This window comes from Bombus affinis, chromosome 9 (assembly GCF_024516045.1).
Source record: "Bombus affinis isolate iyBomAffi1 chromosome 9, iyBomAffi1.2, whole genome shotgun sequence".
NCBI lineage: Eukaryota > Metazoa > Arthropoda > Insecta > Hymenoptera > Apidae > Bombus > Bombus affinis.
In genome coordinates, this window is record NC_066352.1 from 9618889 (window position 1) to 9641522 (window position 22634).

Here is a 22634-nt window from a genome sequence, read left to right on the forward strand (position 1 = left end):
AGCGCGGTGGAAGGAGTGGTTCGAAGGTAATTCAGGCAGCCCCCGGGACGAAACGAGATTTGCATTGAAACTCAAGGCTGCGTGGAGGGGAAAGAAGTAAGTTTTCCTCAGGTTGAGGTGGCGGCAACACGCTACACGATCCCATTACTCCGAGCCTGGCCATTATTATATTTTGTATTTAAGTAAACTTCGATAGTTGCTGCTCTGCTCGAGTTACCATAACGATCCCGGAAGAAGTTTCAAGCGGAAGAAGGGAAGGCTTTTCTTATCCATCTCCGTTTCCACAACGAACCGAATCAACGAGGTCGCGTAAAACGATCCCCCTTTAGCCTTTAAAGTAAGCATTCAAACTTCCTCGCATCCTCCTCTCGCGATGCCGCAATATCCAATCGATCTATTCAATTTTGCCAACCGCGAAAAGATAGAAGTTCACGAGGAACGAAGCGAAGGCAAAACAATGCCCAGCTAGGTTTACCGGTCCAATTTTACCACGCGATCGAATCAGAGGCTATTTTCCGTGAAAACGGAGAAAACCTCCCATACTTTTCCTCTCGGTTTCCCCGTTTCGGGTTTCGTTACGGCACACCTTTGTAAAGCTGGCTAAAAATTATTCGAAACTTCTCCACCTCTGGTTGGTACCGCGCGAACAAAGGTGTCGGGTTGACACGGAGGAAAAAGGAAAGAATGGAAACACGGTCGAGGGGATAGTTTTTGATGCTGAAGCGGGCTTGCCACGCTACGAACAACACCGTCTCTCGACGACGTGCTTATTAAGATTATAAATTAACGCACGTCAGCGTCGACTTTTCTAGCTGGTAAGCCTGGAAAACGCGTTAATTCTTCGCTCTTGGGAAGCACGTAAACGTTTCGCTCTTTCACTGTCCACCACTGTTAAATCATTCATACAGCATCCTGTGTTCGCGGTATCTCGCTAAGAACAACGTCATCGACGTTCGCTGAATACACTTTTCCGTTTTATCGAGTATAAACGTGAATACGAATGGAAATATCGGATTTCTGCAATGGCCAACAATGTTCTAATCAAGGTATATTATGCGCGCTTAGCAGATAGAAGCAGGAGAAGAGCAAGAAAGGATGACAGCAGACCAAATTATAAAAGAAAGAAGAAAAAGAGAAGCAGAAGTGAGGGGGGAAAAAGGATAAGGGAATCCAAATATAACATACATTACAAAAATATCTCCAAAGAAGAATTACCAAGGTACTTAGAAGGGAGGATGAAGTGGAAGGACAGAAGAACATTAGCAAGATTCAGATGTGGAAACGAGACCAAAGCAAGGGAATACTGGAAAGAAGAGGGGGAAAAATGCAGACTATGTAAAAGCAAAGAAGAAGACTTGAGACATGTAATAGAAGAATGTGAAATAACGGGAGGATCAAAGGACATAGAAAAAACACTAAATGAGACTGGAGAAGGTTTAACAGAACTAGAAGCAATAATAGGGAAGAGGAGGGCGATACAAGACGGGGAGGAACGACAGGAAGGAAGCACAGCAAGGAGGCAAAAGCCCAAAGTTAGTTTTTGGTTTTAATTTTTAGAGATAGAATAATTAAGGGAGTGCAGTATAATAGAGTGGATAAAAGGGTAGGTAGATATATAAGAAGCAAGAGATGTAAAACCGAAAGTTCGTCCAAAGCCGAAAGGCACGGACTAAGCAATAATAAATAAAATAAATAAATAATTATACGCGCTTAGGATGTTACAAAGGTTTCAGGGAAAAATTTTCACGATAAGACGCGCGATGTATCGCTTAAACGTGGTTCTTCTTTTTGACGTTACAACGAGATTTTCAAAGCAGCTGATTAGTAATTTTTTTATAGAAATGTTAAAACTTTGTTGAATATAATGCGCGTTCCTCTTCTTTCGTCTTATATCTTTTCACACACCTGCTGCGTTTATTTCGTTGGTACGAGTTTCCTACCTTAGTCGTGGTCAGTTGTAGCGCTAGAAGCTGTTGGGATTTTCAATAAGATATTTTCATAATATTCTATGACAGTTTTGCTAGTTTCTGTGTGAAAGTTGAACACTGGAAAAAGGGGGTAAAAGTTGTTGGAACATTGTGACCGCCGAAAAAACGCAGTCGCGAACGCGGCCAGGTCGTAAAGCGAAGATCCTTTCAGAAGTTTCGCGATCGCAGTATGTTCAGCTTTAAAAACTTCGGGAAACCGCGCCGCCTTCGCATGAAATCCGTCGTACGATCTTATTAAAGCATCGTACTTAAAGTTCCCAATGGCCGTCGGGAAGTTAAATGAAAATTTGTAAGCTCCGGCAAAACCTCCCTCGGGGACGTGCTTTTAATCTTCAGCGTCGTGTGAAACATTTTCTGTCAAGGATCCTCCTATCGTTTCGCAACCTCGCGAGAATATTAGATATGCGCTAACCACATATTCGCTAACGAACTCTCGATATTATCGAATCAAACGTTTCTCTTCCGTTCGTGAGAGATTCGACTCTGAAAGACTATTCGCGAGAATTTGCTTTCCGTGCTATTAAAAAGCGCAGCTACCGGTGCTTTTTGGCTTTTTCGATATTTATTCGGAAAACGTTTAATCGCATTTGTTCGATTTTATCGAGCTTTTTAGATTACAAAAAAAAAAAAAAGAAAAAAAGAAAAAACGCACCGGAATAAAATTTCACTCGCGAGAAGATTAACGTGATTTCTTTATCTTTTAAATATCACAAAATCGAGTCAATTAATCGTTCAAAATATCGAATAAAAATATCCTCTCGTCTTGGAAATTCGGCACTTTCCAAGAATTCCTACGTCTCCTTGGCCCCGTCGTGAAACAAACTTTTCAAAGACAGAACTGCTCGATCGGCGGCGTTCTAAATCGTGAGCTCGCGTTTCGATCGCTAGCAGCCTACGAACCAGCTGACACGCACAATACGATAACTATGCCCGTTGCTGCGAATGCGGCCGATTGCATTTGCGAAGGGAAACGGGTCGTATGTAGGCCATGGGACGCGGGTCCTTGTATCTGTCGAGCAGCATGCGCGCTAGACCTACATTAGGGTGGCCCAAGTTCACCTTCCACCACATCGCCATGGATGCTCGCTTTTCCACGCATCCCTTCCGGTCGAATTTACGGCTCAACTTCCGTCGACTAGCGCCATTAAACGTCAGCCTCGCGTCGACGACGGAATTCCAGATTTGCCTGCTAGCAAGACGACGCCCTACAGATTTATCGCGTCGTGTCTACGATACGACGAGTCACGACTCCGTTTCTCGACGATACAGCGACAAGCAATTTTCATTCTTCCCTTTAAATATCGAAAATAACGAAGAACAGAGTGACTGGTTGTCCTTGAAATTTTATTTCTGTTTTGCTTCTTATTTTCAAATGATCGTAGAATCGATAAAACGTGAACGAGTTGCGCCGATTTATACGGATATTTCTTCGCGCGTAAAATTTCATTTGGTCTGCTATTCACCGTTCAACGTGTAGCTCGATAGATTAAAACTCGAAATTCAATATGGAACGGATCGTTAAAAAATATTTAACAAGCAGTTCCAACGTGAAATATTGCTCGCTTATTAAGCAGAGAAATAAAACAGGAAGGCCATTAGCAAAAATTCCTGTGACACAGCGACTCGATAAGCTTCGTCCAGCCCCTTGCAACGGTACACGCTCGTAATACATTAATAAGGTCACAGACTAACATGCGTCGATGTAGTTGCCTCGACACCCATGACCTGATTCTGCGAATTAAGTAGCTTCCGATTATTAAAGCCGGCGTTATGACGATTTATTGTAGGCATTCTATTGGAAACGTATTTTCAGCCGGCTGCTGTATCTTCCATCGTTATCTGCGTGTTTTCGTTGCGTGCATAGAAATAATGGTACGTATCTTTTTCATAGAGTTACGTAGCTGTCGTTTGTCTCGTTTCCTTTTTTCTATGAACTCCAATGTACAATACTGAAGAACGAATAAGAATACTGTACAATGCGTTGAACATTCGTTTATAGATTTATCGTCGAATATTAGCGTTTCAATTATCTCTTTAACATTCAGATTTGACGAAAATTCGAGGTCAAGGGAAATAGGAGGTGGTTCTACCGATGGGAACTCGAATGGCGCGATATCGACGTGTCCGGAATTACTCGCAGCTAGATATGCCTTGCGGGCAACCAGTTGCACGTGCTCGTAGCTAGTGCAAGATATGACCGTAGAAATTTTCTTCGTTTCATTCCGAGACTGAACTAAAAGCGCGCGATAACTCCCACGCGCGCGATTGTTCGTGTAGCGATTATAATTATCGGAGTCACTTGACGATGAACGTGTCTCGTTTGACATCAACCGATGTTTAATGAGTTATCCGCAACTCGCTCGACTTCCGCGCGACTTCTTATCGAGAAAATTTAATTGGCAAACTGAAAAATGTCCCCTTCCGGGATGAACGAATCCCCTGTCCCAGAAATCGAGTCCCTGAGAAACAACCAGGCAGTGTACGAGAGTATTCTACGTTCGAGTACTTCACGGTGGTTGAGAGATTGCTTATGCATTACTTTACGAGGCAACTATGTTTATGGTGTTACGTAATAACCGGCATGTAGCTACTTTCAGTTTTAACGTCCTGCGGGACCCATATATCTTTCTAATACGGTGCCGCTGCCAAATATTGGTCGGGTAAACACTATACCGACGTAGTTTATCGCAAAATCGGGCCTTTGAGCGCTTTAATAAAATTACCCTGTACGGCTTGCCTCTATACCATTACTTGCTTAATATACATACTCTACAAGAGCGGTGCCATAATTTATTGTATTCGTATTTCGACTCGACGGGATAAAGCTGGCCGAAAGAAACTTCTTAATCCGGTCTTTGAATAAATAATACCCTGCAAGAGATTAAACGTATTCTTTCTTTACCATGAAGGTGAACGGATACGCTTCACAACGTCCGATGTAATCGTCTAGGATTAACCATGGATTAACGCTCCCCCTGCTTCCAGCCTCTTAAACCACTTAATTCGTAATTCAGGCCGGTGTCTAATTAGATAATTAAATTGGATCGCCGTGACGGTCGAACCGCGGATCTTTTGATCATCTTGAGCTGACTCTTAATCTCTTAATACGAATCTCCGCTTCGACTTCTCGGCCCGACGAATACAAACAACCGTATCGTTGTGCAAACAGTTTCGTAACCGCCATAACTATGACCGAATAATTTCAATAACTTGTGTACGGTTAATTATCGAGCTCCTCTTAATGCACCATTCCTCCCTCGATAACGATAATTCGCGGACTCGAAGCGACGAAAATGCTTGCTCGTGATACGTTAGAACAAGTTTCCTTTGTGAATAGGCGAAATCGAACTAATTGCCGCTGTTATGAAAACTATTCAACGCAGATGACAGTACTTGTAGAATTACGTATATTACCGGAAATGTGACTGTATGATCGTGTGATAAGTCGAAGGAATATTCGTAATTCTAATTATCGACAAGGATTTAATTATCTAGCAATGAATATCGATGGTTCGTGTTACCAAAGGGAAAATAAGAATCCTGCGTTAATAATGCGATCTTACGTTAACGAGAAAATACGTGAAAGTTATATCTAGAATTTATATATTTGAAACGAGGAAAAGGAAAAAAAGGAGATGAAGGAAGGAGACACGGCGGGAAAGGATTGTAAAAAGAGGATTTTCTTCTTGGTTAAATTTAATAAAATACGAATAGAACGATTGTGATGGATCTAATATAAAACTGTTGAATTGGAAGCGTCCGCTCGAAAAATCTCTTTATAAAAGCGGAGCTGCGCTTCAAGATAGTTCAAATGGTTACGTAAGCATCTCTTACTTATTATCCAATTACTCCCCGCGAAATCGGAATATCTAACAATTAATTTCACGTGCGCGCCAGAACAAGCCTCGCAGGAGTCTCTGCTCCGCAGGGTTAATTATTCAAACTGATTAATCGTTCTGTAATTATGCATTCGGACCACGTTTCATAAAAAGAAACCACCCGCCCTCGGCCCCTTCTCCCCTTCCCGGCAGGCTGCAATTAATAGCGCGTTATCTTTTCTACTTAACTGCTTTTTTTCTTAATTATAATTTCCCGTTGGATTCTACGGATTCCTCGATTCTTATACGAGCCTCTCTTCTCCCAATTAATCGAACGTTCCGATTAAAAGACAATCAAAGACACTTTTTCTACGCGATTTAATTATTTCAATCTCTCTGCTTATACTTTGCTCTGCTGGAAAGAACGGCGTACCGTTCTCTGTTAATTAAAGGAACAACCTTCTGTGAAAGATATTACATGTCTCGCGTTAAATCGTCCAGGAAGTAAACCAGCAAGCCGGTGTTCTATAAGACGAGGCCGGTTTCCGTCTGGCGATCGTTAAACGTCGAATCACGACAACGACGAGAAGGTCTGGAAAAAGTGACATCAGACTGAAAATGCATTTCCATCTGTCGTGCACACTGACCCACTTTTGCCGTTTTCCGCTCCCACAATATGTTCGCATTACCCGCGTTCGATACCCGCGTTCCTCGCATTCTCCATCGTTCGCTTCCAGCGACCAGACCTTTTAAGTCAGCTTTTTAATTTCTCCCGAACCATTATTCTCCGACCATTATTATTCTGTTTCCCGTTTCTATCTTTCTCCCACCCTGGTTTTGGCTGACGAAGTTTATTACAGTTCTTTGGAGAGATCGTATGATATTTTGCGAATTCGAAGCTCAAAAGCCCGGATATGTTCGCCAGGGAAGGAGCACGCCGAGTTATGGTTCGACGAGATTCGCCCATCTCTATGGGGGGAAGCAATCACCATCAATTAAGGGAATCCTACCAAGTTGAAATCTGTTTCACATCCTGGGGTGCCAAGAGGATGGCTCAAAGCTTATTGCAAGTCAAAGCCGGTCCCATAGGATACATCGGAGAATGCAGTCTTGTCTCTGGTTTATGCATTTCTGACGATCATATCGATTTGACTGGCGTCGATTTGAAATCCAAGTATCGTGTCCTATGCATTAGGAAACTCCGTTAAAGTATAAAATTTACTTGCTACTTTTGCACCAACGTTCAATTACCTTTAGCTACTTTCTTGATATAGCGCAGCAGAAACACGACGACCCTCGAGCAAGGGCGAACGCTGATTGATCGCGAAACGGTTATTGATAAAGAGAAAGTTTGCCAGGACGAGGCAGCTCGAACGAAACACGCGGAAACTTTTTTTAATATCATAACAAGCAATATTTTTTAGATTACGAAGAGGAAAGATACTAAAAGATATTTGTTTAGCTCCAAAACAAAGAGGACAATTTTTGTAACATAAGATCTATAATCGACCAAGTTAACCGAAGTTAAAATTTCTTTGCCTATTAAAAAATAGAAAACGTAAATTATCGCCTTCTTTCCCTGTAGTTTTCATATGTGTAGAAACGTTTGCTACAAAAATCTGTTTAACTATCGACCAATGGCACAGTCTAAGACTTTCGCGTAGTACAATATTAACATTCACGTCAGGACCACAACGTCGGAAGTCGGAATATAAATGAATTATCATTTGTCACGAATCCCGTGGAGACCGAAAGCTGCGCAAATATTTGATATAATCGTGACGAGTAGGGAAAATTATTTTTCGTTGCAAACCGAGTAGAGAATCATCGCTCTTTAATCAAAGTTAAGCAAAAATATGTGTGTGATTTTTGTTTCAAACTTGCCAGCATTATGCAATGGATCTTTCATAATATTGCATTTTAATTGCGCTCGATTATCACTAGCGAGGCAACGCCACCGGGAAATGTGGCTCGTTTGCATACGTAATCCTCCGTGAAAATCTCGCGTTACAACAAACCTATCCACTTATACATATTCACCAGGAGAAAAATCCATTTCCATATGTAACGTTTCATCGAATCGAGGAAACTGCCGTGACAGCAGCGATTGCGTATTTTTCGTTTGACGTTACCAGGGCGTACAATATTGTCAGACCATCGTACGCTGTAATAACATCAGAAGACCAACAGTCGACGATAACGTAGAAGGATTTTGCAAATATACCTTGTTGCTTCGCGGTAGGTTCGTTTCGTTACAAAATAAGGAAACTCGATCGAGTTGACGAATACCTAACTCGGAGACGAGAGTATACCGTCGAGTCGAAATACACGAATCGTGTAATCATGTTCTATGTTGTAAACTTATAACACGCGAATTAATAAGCAATACATAATACACGTAAGAAAATAACGATGTACAGATGACGAAAGCTAATATCCTTCGATCGTAGTAAATAAATAATCGTAAATTTTTAACATATAAATATAATACTGATCGAATTTCTTGACGTTGACTGATGAATTTGTAATAGAAAACTATATTGAAATAAATATAGGTATAAGTATTAGGTCGTCCGAAAAGTTTCTTTCGTTTTATAAGGAAATAATGGATGCACATTTTTCGTTTTACATTATTTTGTCGAATTACGTATGATCCATTTTGTTCTATCGAAATAAAGATTACAACGTTCGACAAATTAGGTTTCCTGTTTGTACAAAGATGCATTGTTATAAAAGATGTGTCCGTAAAAGAAAGACACCTTTCGGACAACATAATATGAGTATTAGTGTATACTGATCCATATCCTCGCTCTTACAGTGTTACAATACAATAGAAGAAGGGGCACATACATGTATTTATAGCAAAGGGCATCATCAAAAGGTTAGCCCTGTTGCCCTAGCTGAAGGCTACAAGAAACAGCAATAGAAATCTATTTATAGCTCTTTTATTTCTAGACCTTGTAATCCAAAACAAGATTTATATTCAAGGGCATAATAATATGGACCTGTCCTTATTCCGAATTGTTTTCTTTCGCTAAATTCTACTCTCTTCGTAACAAACAGGTCTCCAGGTCACGGATACACAACAGAAAAGGTGTAGAGTTTTTCTTGAAGTAATCGCTTCGACAGAATCGACGGAGAAGGACGCTAACACATTTCCCGAACGCAAGGAGTTAATATTCAATTACGGTGTGCAACAATAGGCGAAAGCGCATGCAGTCAAAGTTTCGAGTAATTCGAACAAGGGGCAAATGAAACGTAACGATCATAGGACTTCCAGTTGACGCGTCTGGGTCACCGACAAACAAACTTTCCCCTGTGGGATAACGCATCCGCATATAGAACAATATTTAGGTATCAGTGGGCAATAGGTAGACTGAAAAGCCATGGCCAGCGTTTGCACGCGGTCGACACTCTCCGGTGAAAAGTTGAGCTTCGAAACCACGGAAAACCCGAAGCTAAAAGCTGGCTGTTTCCCTGGCTCGTCTGGAAAATGTTTCATAGCTCAACGAGAGGCTTTCAACGGTAACTTTCTACTCCTATAGAGTTACTCGCGTCAGGAAAATCTTTTCTCTCCTCGGTGTTCCTCCATTTCGTACAATCTGCACGTTTGCAAGGGTCGATTGTGTTCATGCGATACAAATAAAAACGAAAAAGATAAAATTCAGCTTCGATGGACTCAAAGGGAAAATAGGATGGTAAAAAAAGACCGCTTCCGGAGATTTTATATTTTTCAATTACAGAGCTCGCGATTTAGCGCTCGCGGCGTTTATCGTTGCGTTTAGCACGGCATTTGTATTTTTTCCACTAGACGTGTACCCTTTTAGTATCTTGACGAGCCTTTGAATGTAACTTATTCGGTATAAATTAGGAAAAGGGTTGGTTAACGTCTAAGTTTCGACAATCGTGCGCAAATTCTAATAAGCTTTCGATGGTTGTGCGATAAGGAGATATTTACAACAGCAGCATTTTACCAAAATATCTTTAAATAATAATCCCACGCAAACGCTTTGATTCTTCGTCACGTATGTCCGCCTTTTAATCTCGATTCTGCGAAAGAGCTTGGTGAAACGAAAACCGCGGCTTTTATCGCTTTTGCTTCCATTTTTGTCTTTTTTCTTTTTTGCTTTTCCTCCGGTACATGACACCGAAACGCGGACGAGTCACGCCAACTTCCGCGTTCACTGACGCGCGTATTCGCGATCATACAGTATCGCGAAACCTTCGAAACACAAGCGTACCGTGCTGCTTTACGGCTTTGTCCTCCGCGGCCGAAATCTTCGTTGGTTGCGCGATAGAATCCACGGAACGTTGGTTTCGCGGTAAATGGAAGTGCAGCGCGAACTTCTGCAACGGCACTTTGCCTGCACAAAGTTTTTCAGGCCAAGAATTTGCATGCATTTCTGTCCCAAGCAAAGTAGCTTGCAAGTTTCGAATTACCAGGCATTACGCGCCACCTTCTTTCCCTTGTACGTCCCACTCGGTGATTCTTCCGTGTTTCTGTCCGACCAAACAACCGAGATTATCACGGGAAAGTTGCTTGGCCTTCGGTTGACTTCATCGACGACGAACGTTTTATACTAGCCACGTTCGAAAGGTTGACGATGAACGAGTTAGGACGAAATATCGTTGTAACAGAAGCGTAAACTTCCCTTCACCAAATACCAGCAACAAGATAAAAGTTTACTCGTTTCGCTCGGCTCACAGGGTTAAGCAAACTGCAAACAACGTGTCGTTCGCGGATTCGTGGCTATTTGTTCGAGCCACATTTTCCACGCGCGAAAGTCGTACGGTAGATAAGTCGGTGAGGGAATTATTCGAAGAATCCAATCGGAAAGTTATTCGTCAGGGAAGTCGAAGATATCCGATCTCGTTTTGTTCGTACTCGTTTCTGGTTTCCGTGCACCCTGGAACGCGGATCTTATCGCCTAAACTTCCTTCTCCTTCTTTCACTCGGTCATGATTCAAAGTATATTCTCCCGATGGAACTCCATTTGTCGAAAAATTGTTGGCCGAATAAAACGGACAGTAGAACAGATTAACCGTGAATCCTCTTTCGATTTAACAAGTTTCCAAGTTATCCCGGGGATTTTTTTTTAAACGAAACGCCATGCGGACCATCACGTGAACGAACTTTTCGGGAAATGAGATTTCGGAATAAACGCCTCCGTTTCCCGCTCGGCGAAGAAAGAGATCCAAAAGTTCTCTACGAAACTTCGGAATTTTATTTCCACTGCTTCGTATTCGTTCACTGTCTGTCACTCTGTTCCGCTGTTTCGCAATTTGCCCGTCCCGTAAACCCGATGAAAAAAAGGTATTCGATCTGATAAGAGAGTCGTTCGTTTACGACTCTTGCAACGCACACGTGCTTTAAATAAAAAAAAAAAAAAACAAACAAAAGAACAAAAAAGAAAAAGAAAAATATGTTTGTCAAAGTACTGCGATTCGCCGAACCATCGCTGCAACTATAATACATCCTCTTCGAGACACACTAAGAGAAATACGGGTATAAACTGAAACGTAGAGAAATACAGGAAATACATTTCGTTAATTCTCTAATTTACTCTTTGTTATCAGTTTATTACATCTACGCAGACCTGAAGCGAAAAGCACTCGGGAGATGGCTTTTAAAATTTCCGAGCGTTTGCATTTATTATTGAGTTAGAGTGAAATTCGCATGGAGAAGGAAGAAATAAAGCTGAACCCTTATCTCGTACGTGCTACGTAACGTTTGTATTTAAACTTATAGTCCGTGGAGGTCTATCCGCCCCGAGGAACTTATTGCGTGAAAATGGAAAGAAATGAAAGGAGGCGAGCCATAACCGTAGGACAATATAAAATTTCCATATTTAAATTTCCTCCTTCAGCCGCGTTTTTACGATTCACCCGGCCACTCTTGCGAATATCCTACATTTTGATTAAAATCACCACTTACTTACGAGAACAGAGGACAGGGAAAAAGGGGAGAGTGCTCTAATTCTTCTAAAGTCGGTTTCTCGATAATTAGCTTCCTTCGAGATGATCGAGGAAAGCGGTAACGTGCAGATACGATGGTGATCGATTGGAAGAAAAACGAGCCTCGCTTTGGTACCGCGAGAAAGACAGCTTGAGCACGAGAGAAAAAATTAACGTTTCTTGCTGTACTCCAGCGTAGTAAGTTAGCAGCTATCTGTGAAATACGAGAAAAGTTTCACCACGGTCCATCCGGGGCTTCGAGCTGACGCGAAACCCCGCCATCGACTTGACTTCGTTTTCCTCGCGGCTGAATAGAACTCGTCTCGTCGACTCTAACGGCGTGGAAAACACACAGAGATGAAATTTTTCCGCGTGAAATTCGGCTATCGAAAAGGGATATCCTAGTGCATTGCATCGATCTCGGAGTCATCCTGTCGGGCTGCCGCTTCACGTTCCGATCTTTCTACTATAAACTTTAAGGTGATAGTAGAATTCCCCTTGAAAACTTTCGAAACTGTGCCGCGTGGCGAAAGATCTTCTCGCACGGTCGAATTCTTTGAAAATTGAATCGAGTCGCGCTCGGTTCGTTCCATACGCGTTACATAAATACTCGTGTAGAGATCAATGACTTGAACACACCCAGAATTTCTATGAATAGTGGGCGATGCGACGAATCGATGTCAATTACCGAAGCAACGTTTCTATGCGCATCTACGCACAATTGCTGTTTTTAACGAGAAACCTATTCGGAGACGGATATAAATATACGATGACGGAGTATTGAAATTAACGACAGGATGAAATGCAATAGAATAAGATAAAATAAAACGAAACAATGCTGATATACGTTTACGTAATTTATATAGCTGCCTAAACAGCGAAGTGTGCGTCGTTCGAGTTCGATCAGCCGTTCGTGTGCGGAATAATAGAAACCCTTTAAAACGAAAGCCTCTCGTCGATGAAGCTGCTTCTAACACCGTAAATCTCGCACAATCTCTGGCAACCATATACCTCGAGGAAAAGCACCATCCTCGATGGATTTCTCGTGCTTCAAAATGGAATATAAAATAGATCCGTAGTAATTGTCAGATATTTTGCCTTGTTTGACGTTGATAGCAGTCATTAGTCGCGATAAAAAACCTACCCAAAATAAAAGTTAGTCGACGAGAGGTGGATACAACCGTTCTTAAAATTTGATGCGTCGAAACTGTAGAATCTGAGCGCGTAAAAGAGACATATACTTACTACGTTGAACCGTGAAGTGTAAGTCGAAGGAAAAACGCCTCTGTACGTTCTTCCTTCGAATAAACCGCGTAAGAAGCCTGATAGTAAAAACGCGACAAAGTTCTTTCCTCTTGGGTCGGTCGTATCGATCGAAGGAGTTTCTTGTCGGGTTTAAAACGTTTGATTGAAAAAGATACTTCTGCCGCGTGATACCGCTCTTACCATTTTTTTTCTCTTACTCTTCTCTTTCCTTTTTACAATGGAAAATTCATCGAGATAAGACTTTTTATTCAACTGCCTCGAACACACATCGAAAGACGACCAATGTCGTCCAGAGACTCCGATAAATCTCCCAGTAATCCCGATCGATCGTGCTCGCAAAGAAAGCTCGCGTTTTCATGCAGTGGCGCGGAAACATTGTACTCTTTCCCCGTCAGTGAAAAGCGGCCACAGTGACGACGACACGTTCGCATGTGCAAGGGAGGAAGCACACCGTGACGTTACAGGCAGACTGCAACAGCTTGCCCATAATACGGGGGCTACGCGGACTTTCCTCGAGGCTTTACATGGCCGAAGAATTTCCCGCTGAAATTTCTGTTCCGCCAAAGGGCTTTTACCAGCGGGCTCTTGCAAGAACTTTCGCAATCAATTCTACGCGCGTCAATTTGCAACTTTTACACACACTTCCGCCAGGCGCTTGTACACTCTGTAATCTTTGTCCAAGTGCGCTATAGGTCTTGCGCTTTTTCTTCTTTCATTCTCCGTCGCGCTCAATTTTTTAGTCGCACGTAAAGTCATCTTTTAGGTAGCTTTCCCGATACAGTTACATCTGCATTATCCATATAGATATTTCACGTAAGATTTACATCGTTTTCGTGGTTTTTAGTCACATTTAATTAATTCCTTTGGATGACCTTGTTCGCGGTTGTAGCGTTCACATACTTAAAAAGAGGAAAAAGGATGTACTTTTTTCTTATTTTTAAACTATTTTCTCTTTTACACCCAACCTATCTTTTTTCTCTCGCCAGATATTCCACGTTCCTTTGATGGAACTTTATTGCAAAATCGACTTACTGCTTTATAGAGGACTTTTACAACTTTTTGTTTCTAGACGACTGCTCTTTCTCTCTCTCTCTCTCTATCTGATACGAATTAGCTTCGATTAATTTATATACAAGTGACGAAAGAAAATTCTAAAGTTATTAGATCGTTTTGGTTGATACAAAGTTTAAAGTATTGGACGAAATTGAGTAGCATTAATTTTATTTAATTATACGATAACTAATTACTTCGAACATCCGGACGATAATATTTCGAACATCTTGAACGAATTTCGGGAATAACCGAAGAAAACTGCATGAAAAAATATTCTCCTGATACCCTAGTTTCGAACACGATCCATCAGGATGAAAGCGAACATGCTAACCACGATATCTACGTCCGATATTTAGAGCACCTTGTACCAGATATTTCTGATCCAAAACTTAACTACTTCGACATGATCCGATGATGTACTTGCAAGTTAACTATTAGGTTGCCCCAAAAGTTTCTTTCGTTTTGTAACAAGATAATAGATGCACAACACTTTTTATTTTATATTATTCTATTGAATTACGTATGATCCATTTTCTTGCAATAAAACGGAAGAAACTTTTGTGGTATTTTAATAACGTTGTGTTCAACAACATCTACAAACGTCTATTATACTCCTACACTTTTCTTCGTGCTTTTACTACAACCTATTTAATCGTGTGTTCTATACGGCGGTAAAATAAAATTTGCTTGCTAGAATTGCTAAATATCGTAAGTTTGCACGTTGTAATTTGCATTTCATATATTTTATACATGTATTTTCTACGGAACTTTTTACGCCACTCTTTGCCCCATTTCCCTACAAAACCCACCTAATGTTCATACTCTTTCGGCAAAAAATAGGACAAGTTTCATTCAACGCTAAAAGCTGTCAAGTTTCGTTAATTAAAAGCTATTTTCCGCGAATAACGTTAACGGTATAACGAAACAGCGTGTTAACAATTTTCAAGCAACGAAACATAAAAACGCAAAAAGGGAGGAGAGGACGATTAAGAAAAGCTGTCGGTGAATCTGCCACGACAGGCTGATTGCTTTCTAGATGTGCGCGTCAGAACGCAGCCAGCTTTGAAACCAATTCCGCAACAGCTTGCCCATAACTCGGTTCGCGGTGGCTTCTCGCGCAATATATTCAGTACATGAGCCTTAAATGGAATTTATGCTAATCGACGCGCTGTAGCTCGCAAAACTCTAAACAAAAGAGAACGTCAAACCGGCGAATAGTCGAGGAAAAAGCTTTGACGCGTGCGGTGGTACTTTAACGAGGCATTGGCCGCGTGATTCGAGCTCTCGAATCGACCGGTTCGGTCCGTCGTTTAGTTTGGTCCGTTCGCGATTTCCACCGGCCAAAGGAAGAAAGTTTATCGGTCGGAGAACAATCCCAGCCTGTAGGAGGTTCAGCGAGTAATTTAACGACCCTACTATCTCTGGCTTTAATTCATTAGCGATTTGGTAACGAAGCAGGCTCCTTGGCGAAATATTATTTCCCCTGATTATGTAACTCGGTAAACCAAATGTCTTCCTCGAAGGGTAAACGTTTCGCTCTTACCCGGGAAATTCTACGGGAAACGTGACGCGCTCGTGTTAAAATGAATCAACGCATTGGCGAATTATCCGTTTGAAATTTCCCTCTGCTATACGCTTACAGCTATTCGCATTTGCATACAGACGTTTTACAGGGATTGCAAACGTAACGATTCGTAACGTGGTCGTACAGTCGTCAATCACGGGACAGAGCGAAACCTCGAACCTGAGAGGAGATTGTCCAAATTGTTGTTTCGTGAGGGCCGGGAGGTTCTCAGTGGTATACTTCTATTACGCTCCCAAGTTCATCGTTATGATTGAAGCCAATGTAACACACGCAACGTACACATAACATTGGTTAAGTGACGGCTGGACGCTTTACATACACAATATGGACCCCAATTGCGGTGCTGTGTGATCGATGTTGGTATAAGGCCAGCGGATTGGAAAGTTTACCGTGTCTGACAATGCCAACGCGAAATTGCCAACATTTACGGAAGTTCCAAACTAGTAAATTCTATATTGAACTCGTGACGCGTAATATGTATTCGCGGCTATGAACAATCGCTACGGTTTTACAATTCCATCCGACGCAAATCTCAATTCGGCTGCCAGATTTACGATGCTAACGTAAAAATATGTTTGCCAACCTTTTGTAAACTTTGCCAATCCGACACCAAGCGCATTGATAAAACAAGCAAACGGCGCAGAGGAAAAAGTGTCGGATCGCAGCGTACGCATCCCACGTGGATTAATGTCACGCGTCCGAATAATAGTTTCCACTGTTCTCTGTGAATTTGTTTCGCAATAATCCCTAAGGCAGCGTGCCAAATTGCACAGCTGCGTCAATTCGCGATAAACTTCCTCTTCTTCGCTTTCTCTCGCGGTAACGATAAGAAATGCAAACCATCCTCCATGCGGCAAAGCATATCGGAAGCGTACGCTTCCGATAAAGTTTCGCGCAACAAAGATCCAGTAGGACTTACTTCGAAGCAATTTTGCAACCGCAACTTGAATCGGGCCAATGCATTTCCATTCAACGGCAGGAATTTATTTGGACTTGGCCTGATAAATCGTTAATCGTCCTGATGCAACGCTATAATCGGCTCGTACGTTCTCGCCAGTTTTAAAAACAAATTCTCGGTAAGAGACGACCGAGCGTTCCCTCAACAATCACAGCGTCTACGCTTCTTTCCGGGGACTATCGTTAGCTTATCCTGTCCAGAAGAGAAGAGAAACGACGAGGGAAGAGTGGAAAAAAGGAAAGAAGTACACGCTCGAGCGCTAACCTACTTGGAACTGTAAATGCGCTGGATCTACTGCATTCGCAAACGCGTCACTGTATCACCGGAGGGTCCCAGCCAATCTCGCATCACGATGGCTCGTCTACGATTTAAGTAACTGTCCTATTTCGTTTCTTTATGCCCGGCTACGTGGATTTCTTTGAGAAAAAGACAAGCTCTTTGGGCGAGACTTTGCTAATCGTTGATGTATCTCGCTGCTACTCTTGCTAAGTCGAATGGTTCGTTACCTCGCGTTTCACGACGACTGTTTCAAAGACGAACTCTGCTCTTTCCTTAGGGCGTCGGATTATCCACTGTAGACGGGAGATTTTTTTCTCAAATTCTTCTTTCAATTTCTCGACGAGGTTAGACAACGCGTGGTACAAAATCGTTCAGGAAGATGAATCGCGCGGAAACGTCGCGTGGCGGTGATGTCGTGTCGCAAACGCGGTATTGTCGCGATATATCGGTGTGGCGTTGTCGCGTTCTATATTTCGGGACGTCCGATCGCTCGTAATTCGTCATTTTATATTCAATGCATAAATTTTTCAAGGGATCGATAGAACGCCGATGCAAAAACGCGAACAATCGGTGGAGCCGAGGAAAAAATTCTAACCTCGTGATCCGTTCGCGCCCCGTCTAATATCACGACTATCGAGTCAGCTACATTTTCAAGCCATCAATTTGCATTTTCCAAGAATTCCATACGAATCTTCGAACCCAATAATCTCGTGCGGTGTCTTCGATCGTCTGCGAATCCGAGATATTCCAATATATACGAACAGGAGAAAAGGGGAAGGTTTTCGATAAATATTTTTCCGCGCAATCTGCCGCGTTTCCGCCGCGTTCTATCCTCGCCGCTTATTCATCGACTTGGCGGAAAAAGGAGGAAGCTTGACGAGACAAAAAGAGAGAGCGCAAATCGCGTCGATAACGCAGCCAGATACGAATTACGAGCTCTTGGACGTGGCCATTTAAATTATAGCCGCCACTTAATGCGCTCGCTACATAACCACAAGCCCCGAACGACTCGACAACTTCGTAGAGGCCGCGTGCCAGGAACTCGTAATTGTTTTGAATTAACGATACTTTAAGCTACGGCTCAACTCCGTGCCACTACGGACGCGACTCGTCTCTGCGCGCTTACTCGCTCTCCGTACGCTCCTCCATAGCGATTTACAAACATTCGATTTTAACGTTTCCTAATTCGGGTAGCCGCCGTGTGCCATTTCCCGCAACATCGGCAGAAAAAATACGCGCGGATGAAACGAAAATACAAGCACGCTACGACGAGTATGCATGTTATAAAAAAAGGAAGAGAAAACCGAGCACAAACATCAAACTAGACTATCGATTATCCCACGCAAGATGCTAGAATTCTGGCAGGCGAGCGTATGCGCGCGAACCGACGCCGGACGTCCATTAAAAAAGCTCAAATCTGACCCGATTCTCTAAAGCGCCGCCCCCGTGCATCCCTATTGAAAACAGTTTACCCTCCGATGAACTCGCGATACAACGTAACGAATTTTTATCTATCAAAGTTAAACAGGATGGCTGGTGCTATTGGCCAAAAGGCAGAAAAAGAGGAAGGAAAAAATATCTACAGTGTGGGCGGAGAGGGGAAAAAAAAAGACTATATCTCGTCTGGCGTGAAATGATTTTTTTATTAATTCCGACGAACGGAACGGAGAATAAAATAAAAAGGTAAATGGAGGATGGCGGAAACCGGGAGAAAACAACCGACGCGCTTTCGAAAACGCCGCGACACGTCCACGGTGTTATCGATATTACATTTATCAGCGAGGTCGCATCGAATGCTGCCTGCCTTTCTACCTTTTTCCTCTTCTTCCTCGTATTTTTTTTTAATGCGCGTCCGCCGGACTCGCATTTTCCCTGCTACGATATTTTTCTTTTTTTAATGGAAAATAAAAGCGGCGGGGGAGACACGCGATGTAACGGTAGGTTGTCACGGCTCTCAAACTCGGCAACAAACCAGCGCAGTTATTGGAATCGCATTAATCTGAAAGAGGCGAGGTCCGACCGAGATCCGTATCTTTCCACGATATATTCCACCGTTGGCAGAAAAAAAGACAGCGGTACAAATCATCCGTGGATCTCTGAATTTTCATTGGGACAGATCGATGTCCGTGTCTCTTTCTTTTTTCCTTTCCACGTTCGTAACGATAAAAATCATTCGATACACGTTGAGGTTCGCCAGGAAAAGACGAATGAAAGACACCATCGTGCGTCGATATTTCATTCCGAGCTTTTAATGGCGCTTCGATTAAACGTTCCCGAGAATCTCCGGTACGAGCAGCTTGCGCATTATTTTACGAGTATGTGAATTCTTGCCTGTACAGAATTTCTACGTGCGATTCGCGTCGCGTCGGTCGAGTGCGCCCTGGAATGCTCAAGACGATGCGGCAAACATGGTTTTTTCGCCTCTTTGTAAAAGAAACGGCCGTTACGTAGAATCATCGCATGGGTAATTGTTTTAAAGCAATCACAGAAAAATCCTGCTCGTTCCAGTTTACGTGGCACGAATTTAATGACGCGATTAAAACATCCTCGGAAGAACGGCTCTTGCTCGCCGAAAGAAAATAAAAGAAAGGCGAGATCGTCCGACTGGTAAATTTTTCATCGCTTTTTCAATAACAGAACGTCATTCGGTAACACTCCAACATCCTAGCGAAGGAAGTAAAAGGAAGAAAAATTCGTCACGTTGGAACGCGGAAATCCTCGGCTTTAGTCTACAGCGAAAATCTGATGTCAAGGCTGAGGATGGTACCCAATTATTTTCACGATTGGACGCGTCAATCCAACAGGCAAACCGCAGAAATCCACGGTTACGTAATCGGCGGATGATCGCAGAGAACGAACGAAAAAAGAAAGAAAAATGGGGGGGGGGGAAGGACAATAGAGAAGACTTACCGCGTTCAAATCGATCTCCTCTTGAGAATTCAGGTCCGGACACGTGAAGATCGAATAGCCCGTCTCGACGGAATTGTCGGCCCGTGTGACACCGACCAGAATCAGCACCACTAAGCACCACTTCATTGTCCACGCTGGATCTGCAGCTGGAATACTTCCAAAGTCCAATGTTCCTCTTTCGTGTCACGCGCGCGCCAAATCAACCGGTCGAAATGCTCGCTAGCATGGACGTTGTCGATCGCGATCGTCAGCCGTTCAACGAAAATATATTTCACGTTGCTCGCTCACGCTATGAGATGTGATCTTTCGAGACAAAAAACGCTCGGCCGATCGAACGCTCTGTACGTAATCACTGGTGCGGTTGGTAGGAGGAATATTTTTCCAAACTTCAACGCGACCGATATTCGGTCGGTATAACGACGAGAACGAGAGACGACATCATAAACCACGTCTCCGCGACTAATATTTTCCAAGCGAGTCACGCGACTCCCCCTGTTCCTTCGCTCTCTGTCGCTCACTTCTGGAACGCTTTAATTGAACGCCTCGCTCATCCCCGCGCAGCTCGTCGTGATCGATGGTTCAACGCATCGCTCTCGATCGTCCGGTGTTTTCTAACTCTCGCTGGATCGCGTTTGCGAAAGGCTACGTGTACTTGGGCGATCCGCTTTTTTCGCCAGGCTCTCTCAAGCCTTTCGCCGCGGGAGCATCGTAAACGGTGCTCGATGAAGGAGAACAATCGATACGGTGTCTCGATGAACGACGTCGCTTATCGTGACTCGTCAGGGCGCGCGCATTTTACGCGGTTACTTGCGAATTTTTCGTACAGTAGCCGAAGTAGGTAACTGTCGGACGAAACGTTGACGCACAGACGACGAAACTCGTGAAATTGTAACCTTGGATTCTCTGCTTTTAGACCCGAACAAGTGTGGATCGAGAAATGCGGAGATCCACGAAGACGGACAGCGATGGTGACGCACGAGAACACTTGAATCACTGGCAAACTGTCCTCTTCACGAATTAATAAGAATCGTGATGGATCACGCGATCGATGCACTCGCAGAGCGTGAACGATGATCTACGGTCGCGTGAATGACGATCGAGCAGGCAGGGATGTGCACGCGGCGCAGTCGTAGGGCACTCTGACGTTCCCAGTCTGCTTGCTGGTCCTCGCTACGTCCGTCCGTCCGATCGTCGCGACGCCTCCAACAGTGCTGGGAGGGGAGCGGGGAAATAAGAATGGACCGTACGCGCGCGATGGGAATCGTGGATTATTGGCGGGATCGAGGAGACGAAGAAGGCAGTCTTCTTTTCAGCTGCGAATCAATTTTCGGCGAAGTATGCGCGAGGAATGAAGGATCCGTTTCAGTTCTCGTCGTATCCCAGAATATGGAATCGATCGTTAAGCCTGTTTTATGTGAGAGTCAAGGGAAGCATCGTACGGCTACGATAAAAGCGCTACTTTCGCGATCCGCAAGTTTCCGATTCTCTCCAAGGTTACTTGAAACCATGTACTTTGCGTGTAGACAAGTAGAACGTTCGCCAGGCTTGGTATATCGCGTATTTTTCAAGATGAAACGATACGAGTCATGATGCGGAAAAATATAAAAGTTACAGTTGTCCCTTAACGTGACAAACGCTTGCTGTCCGATTTTTTGACGAGAAACGTTTTAAATTGCCCTCGTTGGATCGTCTCCTCTGACGTGGAACATAGGTTTTCGCGAAGGAAGAAGAAGATGAAGAAGAAACAAAAGCGGTGGTGGTTCCGCCACGGAATCGAGGATTACGAGAAAGACATCGACGAAAGGAATATGGGCGAGTGATCGTCGCGTCGAATCGGTTTTCAATTTCGTTGGATATATGTAGGTCCAGCAACGTACACCGAATTGGCAGAACTAAATGATAGTGGTGGTCGATGAGTACCTCGACGTTCTCGATAATCGTTAAACGAACGCTAATTTTACTGCCTCATTGATTCAACGCCCTATCGAAGCCGCAAATTAATGTTCCATTAGAAACTCATAAACGTAGCTCGTATAATTTTTCCAATTCGATCGATATACATATAATTACATAAAATCGTTCGGCTCGTTCGTGTTTCAATTTTCCTTTAATTCTTCTTCGATCGGTCTTAATCGACCGAGTCCCATCGTGATTAAGATAACTCGAAACTTTTCAGAACTGCGTAATCTCATCACGCCGATTAAACTATTCCGAAACCTTTGAATCTAACGATGGCTTAAAATTGGTCGTCAACATTTTTATGAATCATCCGCGTGGAAGCTTCGTGTCATCGTTGAATCGTGGGTGGAGGATAATTGAGACTTGGAAGAATGCAGAGGCGAAGGAGACGATGGAGAACGAGAGACAGAAATTCGGCAAGTTGAATAAAGAGGGAGACGAAGAAAACGTAACTCGTGCAACGCATCGCTCAATGAAAAGTTAATTCGTTCGTTCAATCTGCCTGATGATTCGGCCTGCGGGCTGATAAACCTCGGCTGACGCACTTCACAGACATTTTATCGGCGGAACGAATCACGCGGCCAGATACATCCAGATGGGATAAAGGCGTTGACAAGATGATTAATCGACTTTGGATAGAATTCGGAGAAAACTTTTACCGAACTTTGGAAAATTGCTTGCACCTTTTCCCTTCTGACAACCGCATCTTAACTTATACCACGTGACTTAACAGTTGTTACGTCGCGTGAAATGGTCCCTACGGCGTCCTTCATTGTCTGACCGTCAATGCCCAAGCATCGTTAGATGGACCCTCAATAAACCTAAGGCCCTACCATAAATCCTATTAGCTTGCAGGGACCTTT

The 22634-nt window shown here is 43.2% G+C and overlaps 1 protein-coding gene and 1 long non-coding RNA gene across 2 annotated transcripts in view; both read right to left on the bottom strand.

The window, feature by feature from the left end:
• Positions 1–19806, bottom strand: part of LOC126920626 (uncharacterized) — a 36972-nt gene extending 17166 nt beyond the window's left edge. Inside the window, exon 1 of the long non-coding RNA XR_007712021.1 lies at positions 1941–19806. This is a non-coding gene — a long non-coding RNA (uncharacterized LOC126920626). The remainder of the gene's footprint in view (positions 1–1940) is intronic.
• The window catches only part of LOC126920610 (uncharacterized), a 57277-nt gene extending 36308 nt beyond the window's left edge, over positions 1–20969 (bottom strand). The window contains exon 1 of the mRNA XM_050731255.1: positions 19813–20969. Within this exon, the coding sequence (XP_050587212.1) occupies positions 19813–19938 (126 nt within the window). The 5' untranslated portion in view covers positions 19939–20969. The remainder of the gene's footprint in view (positions 1–19812) is intronic.
• Between the last annotated feature and the right edge of the window lie 1665 nt (positions 20970–22634).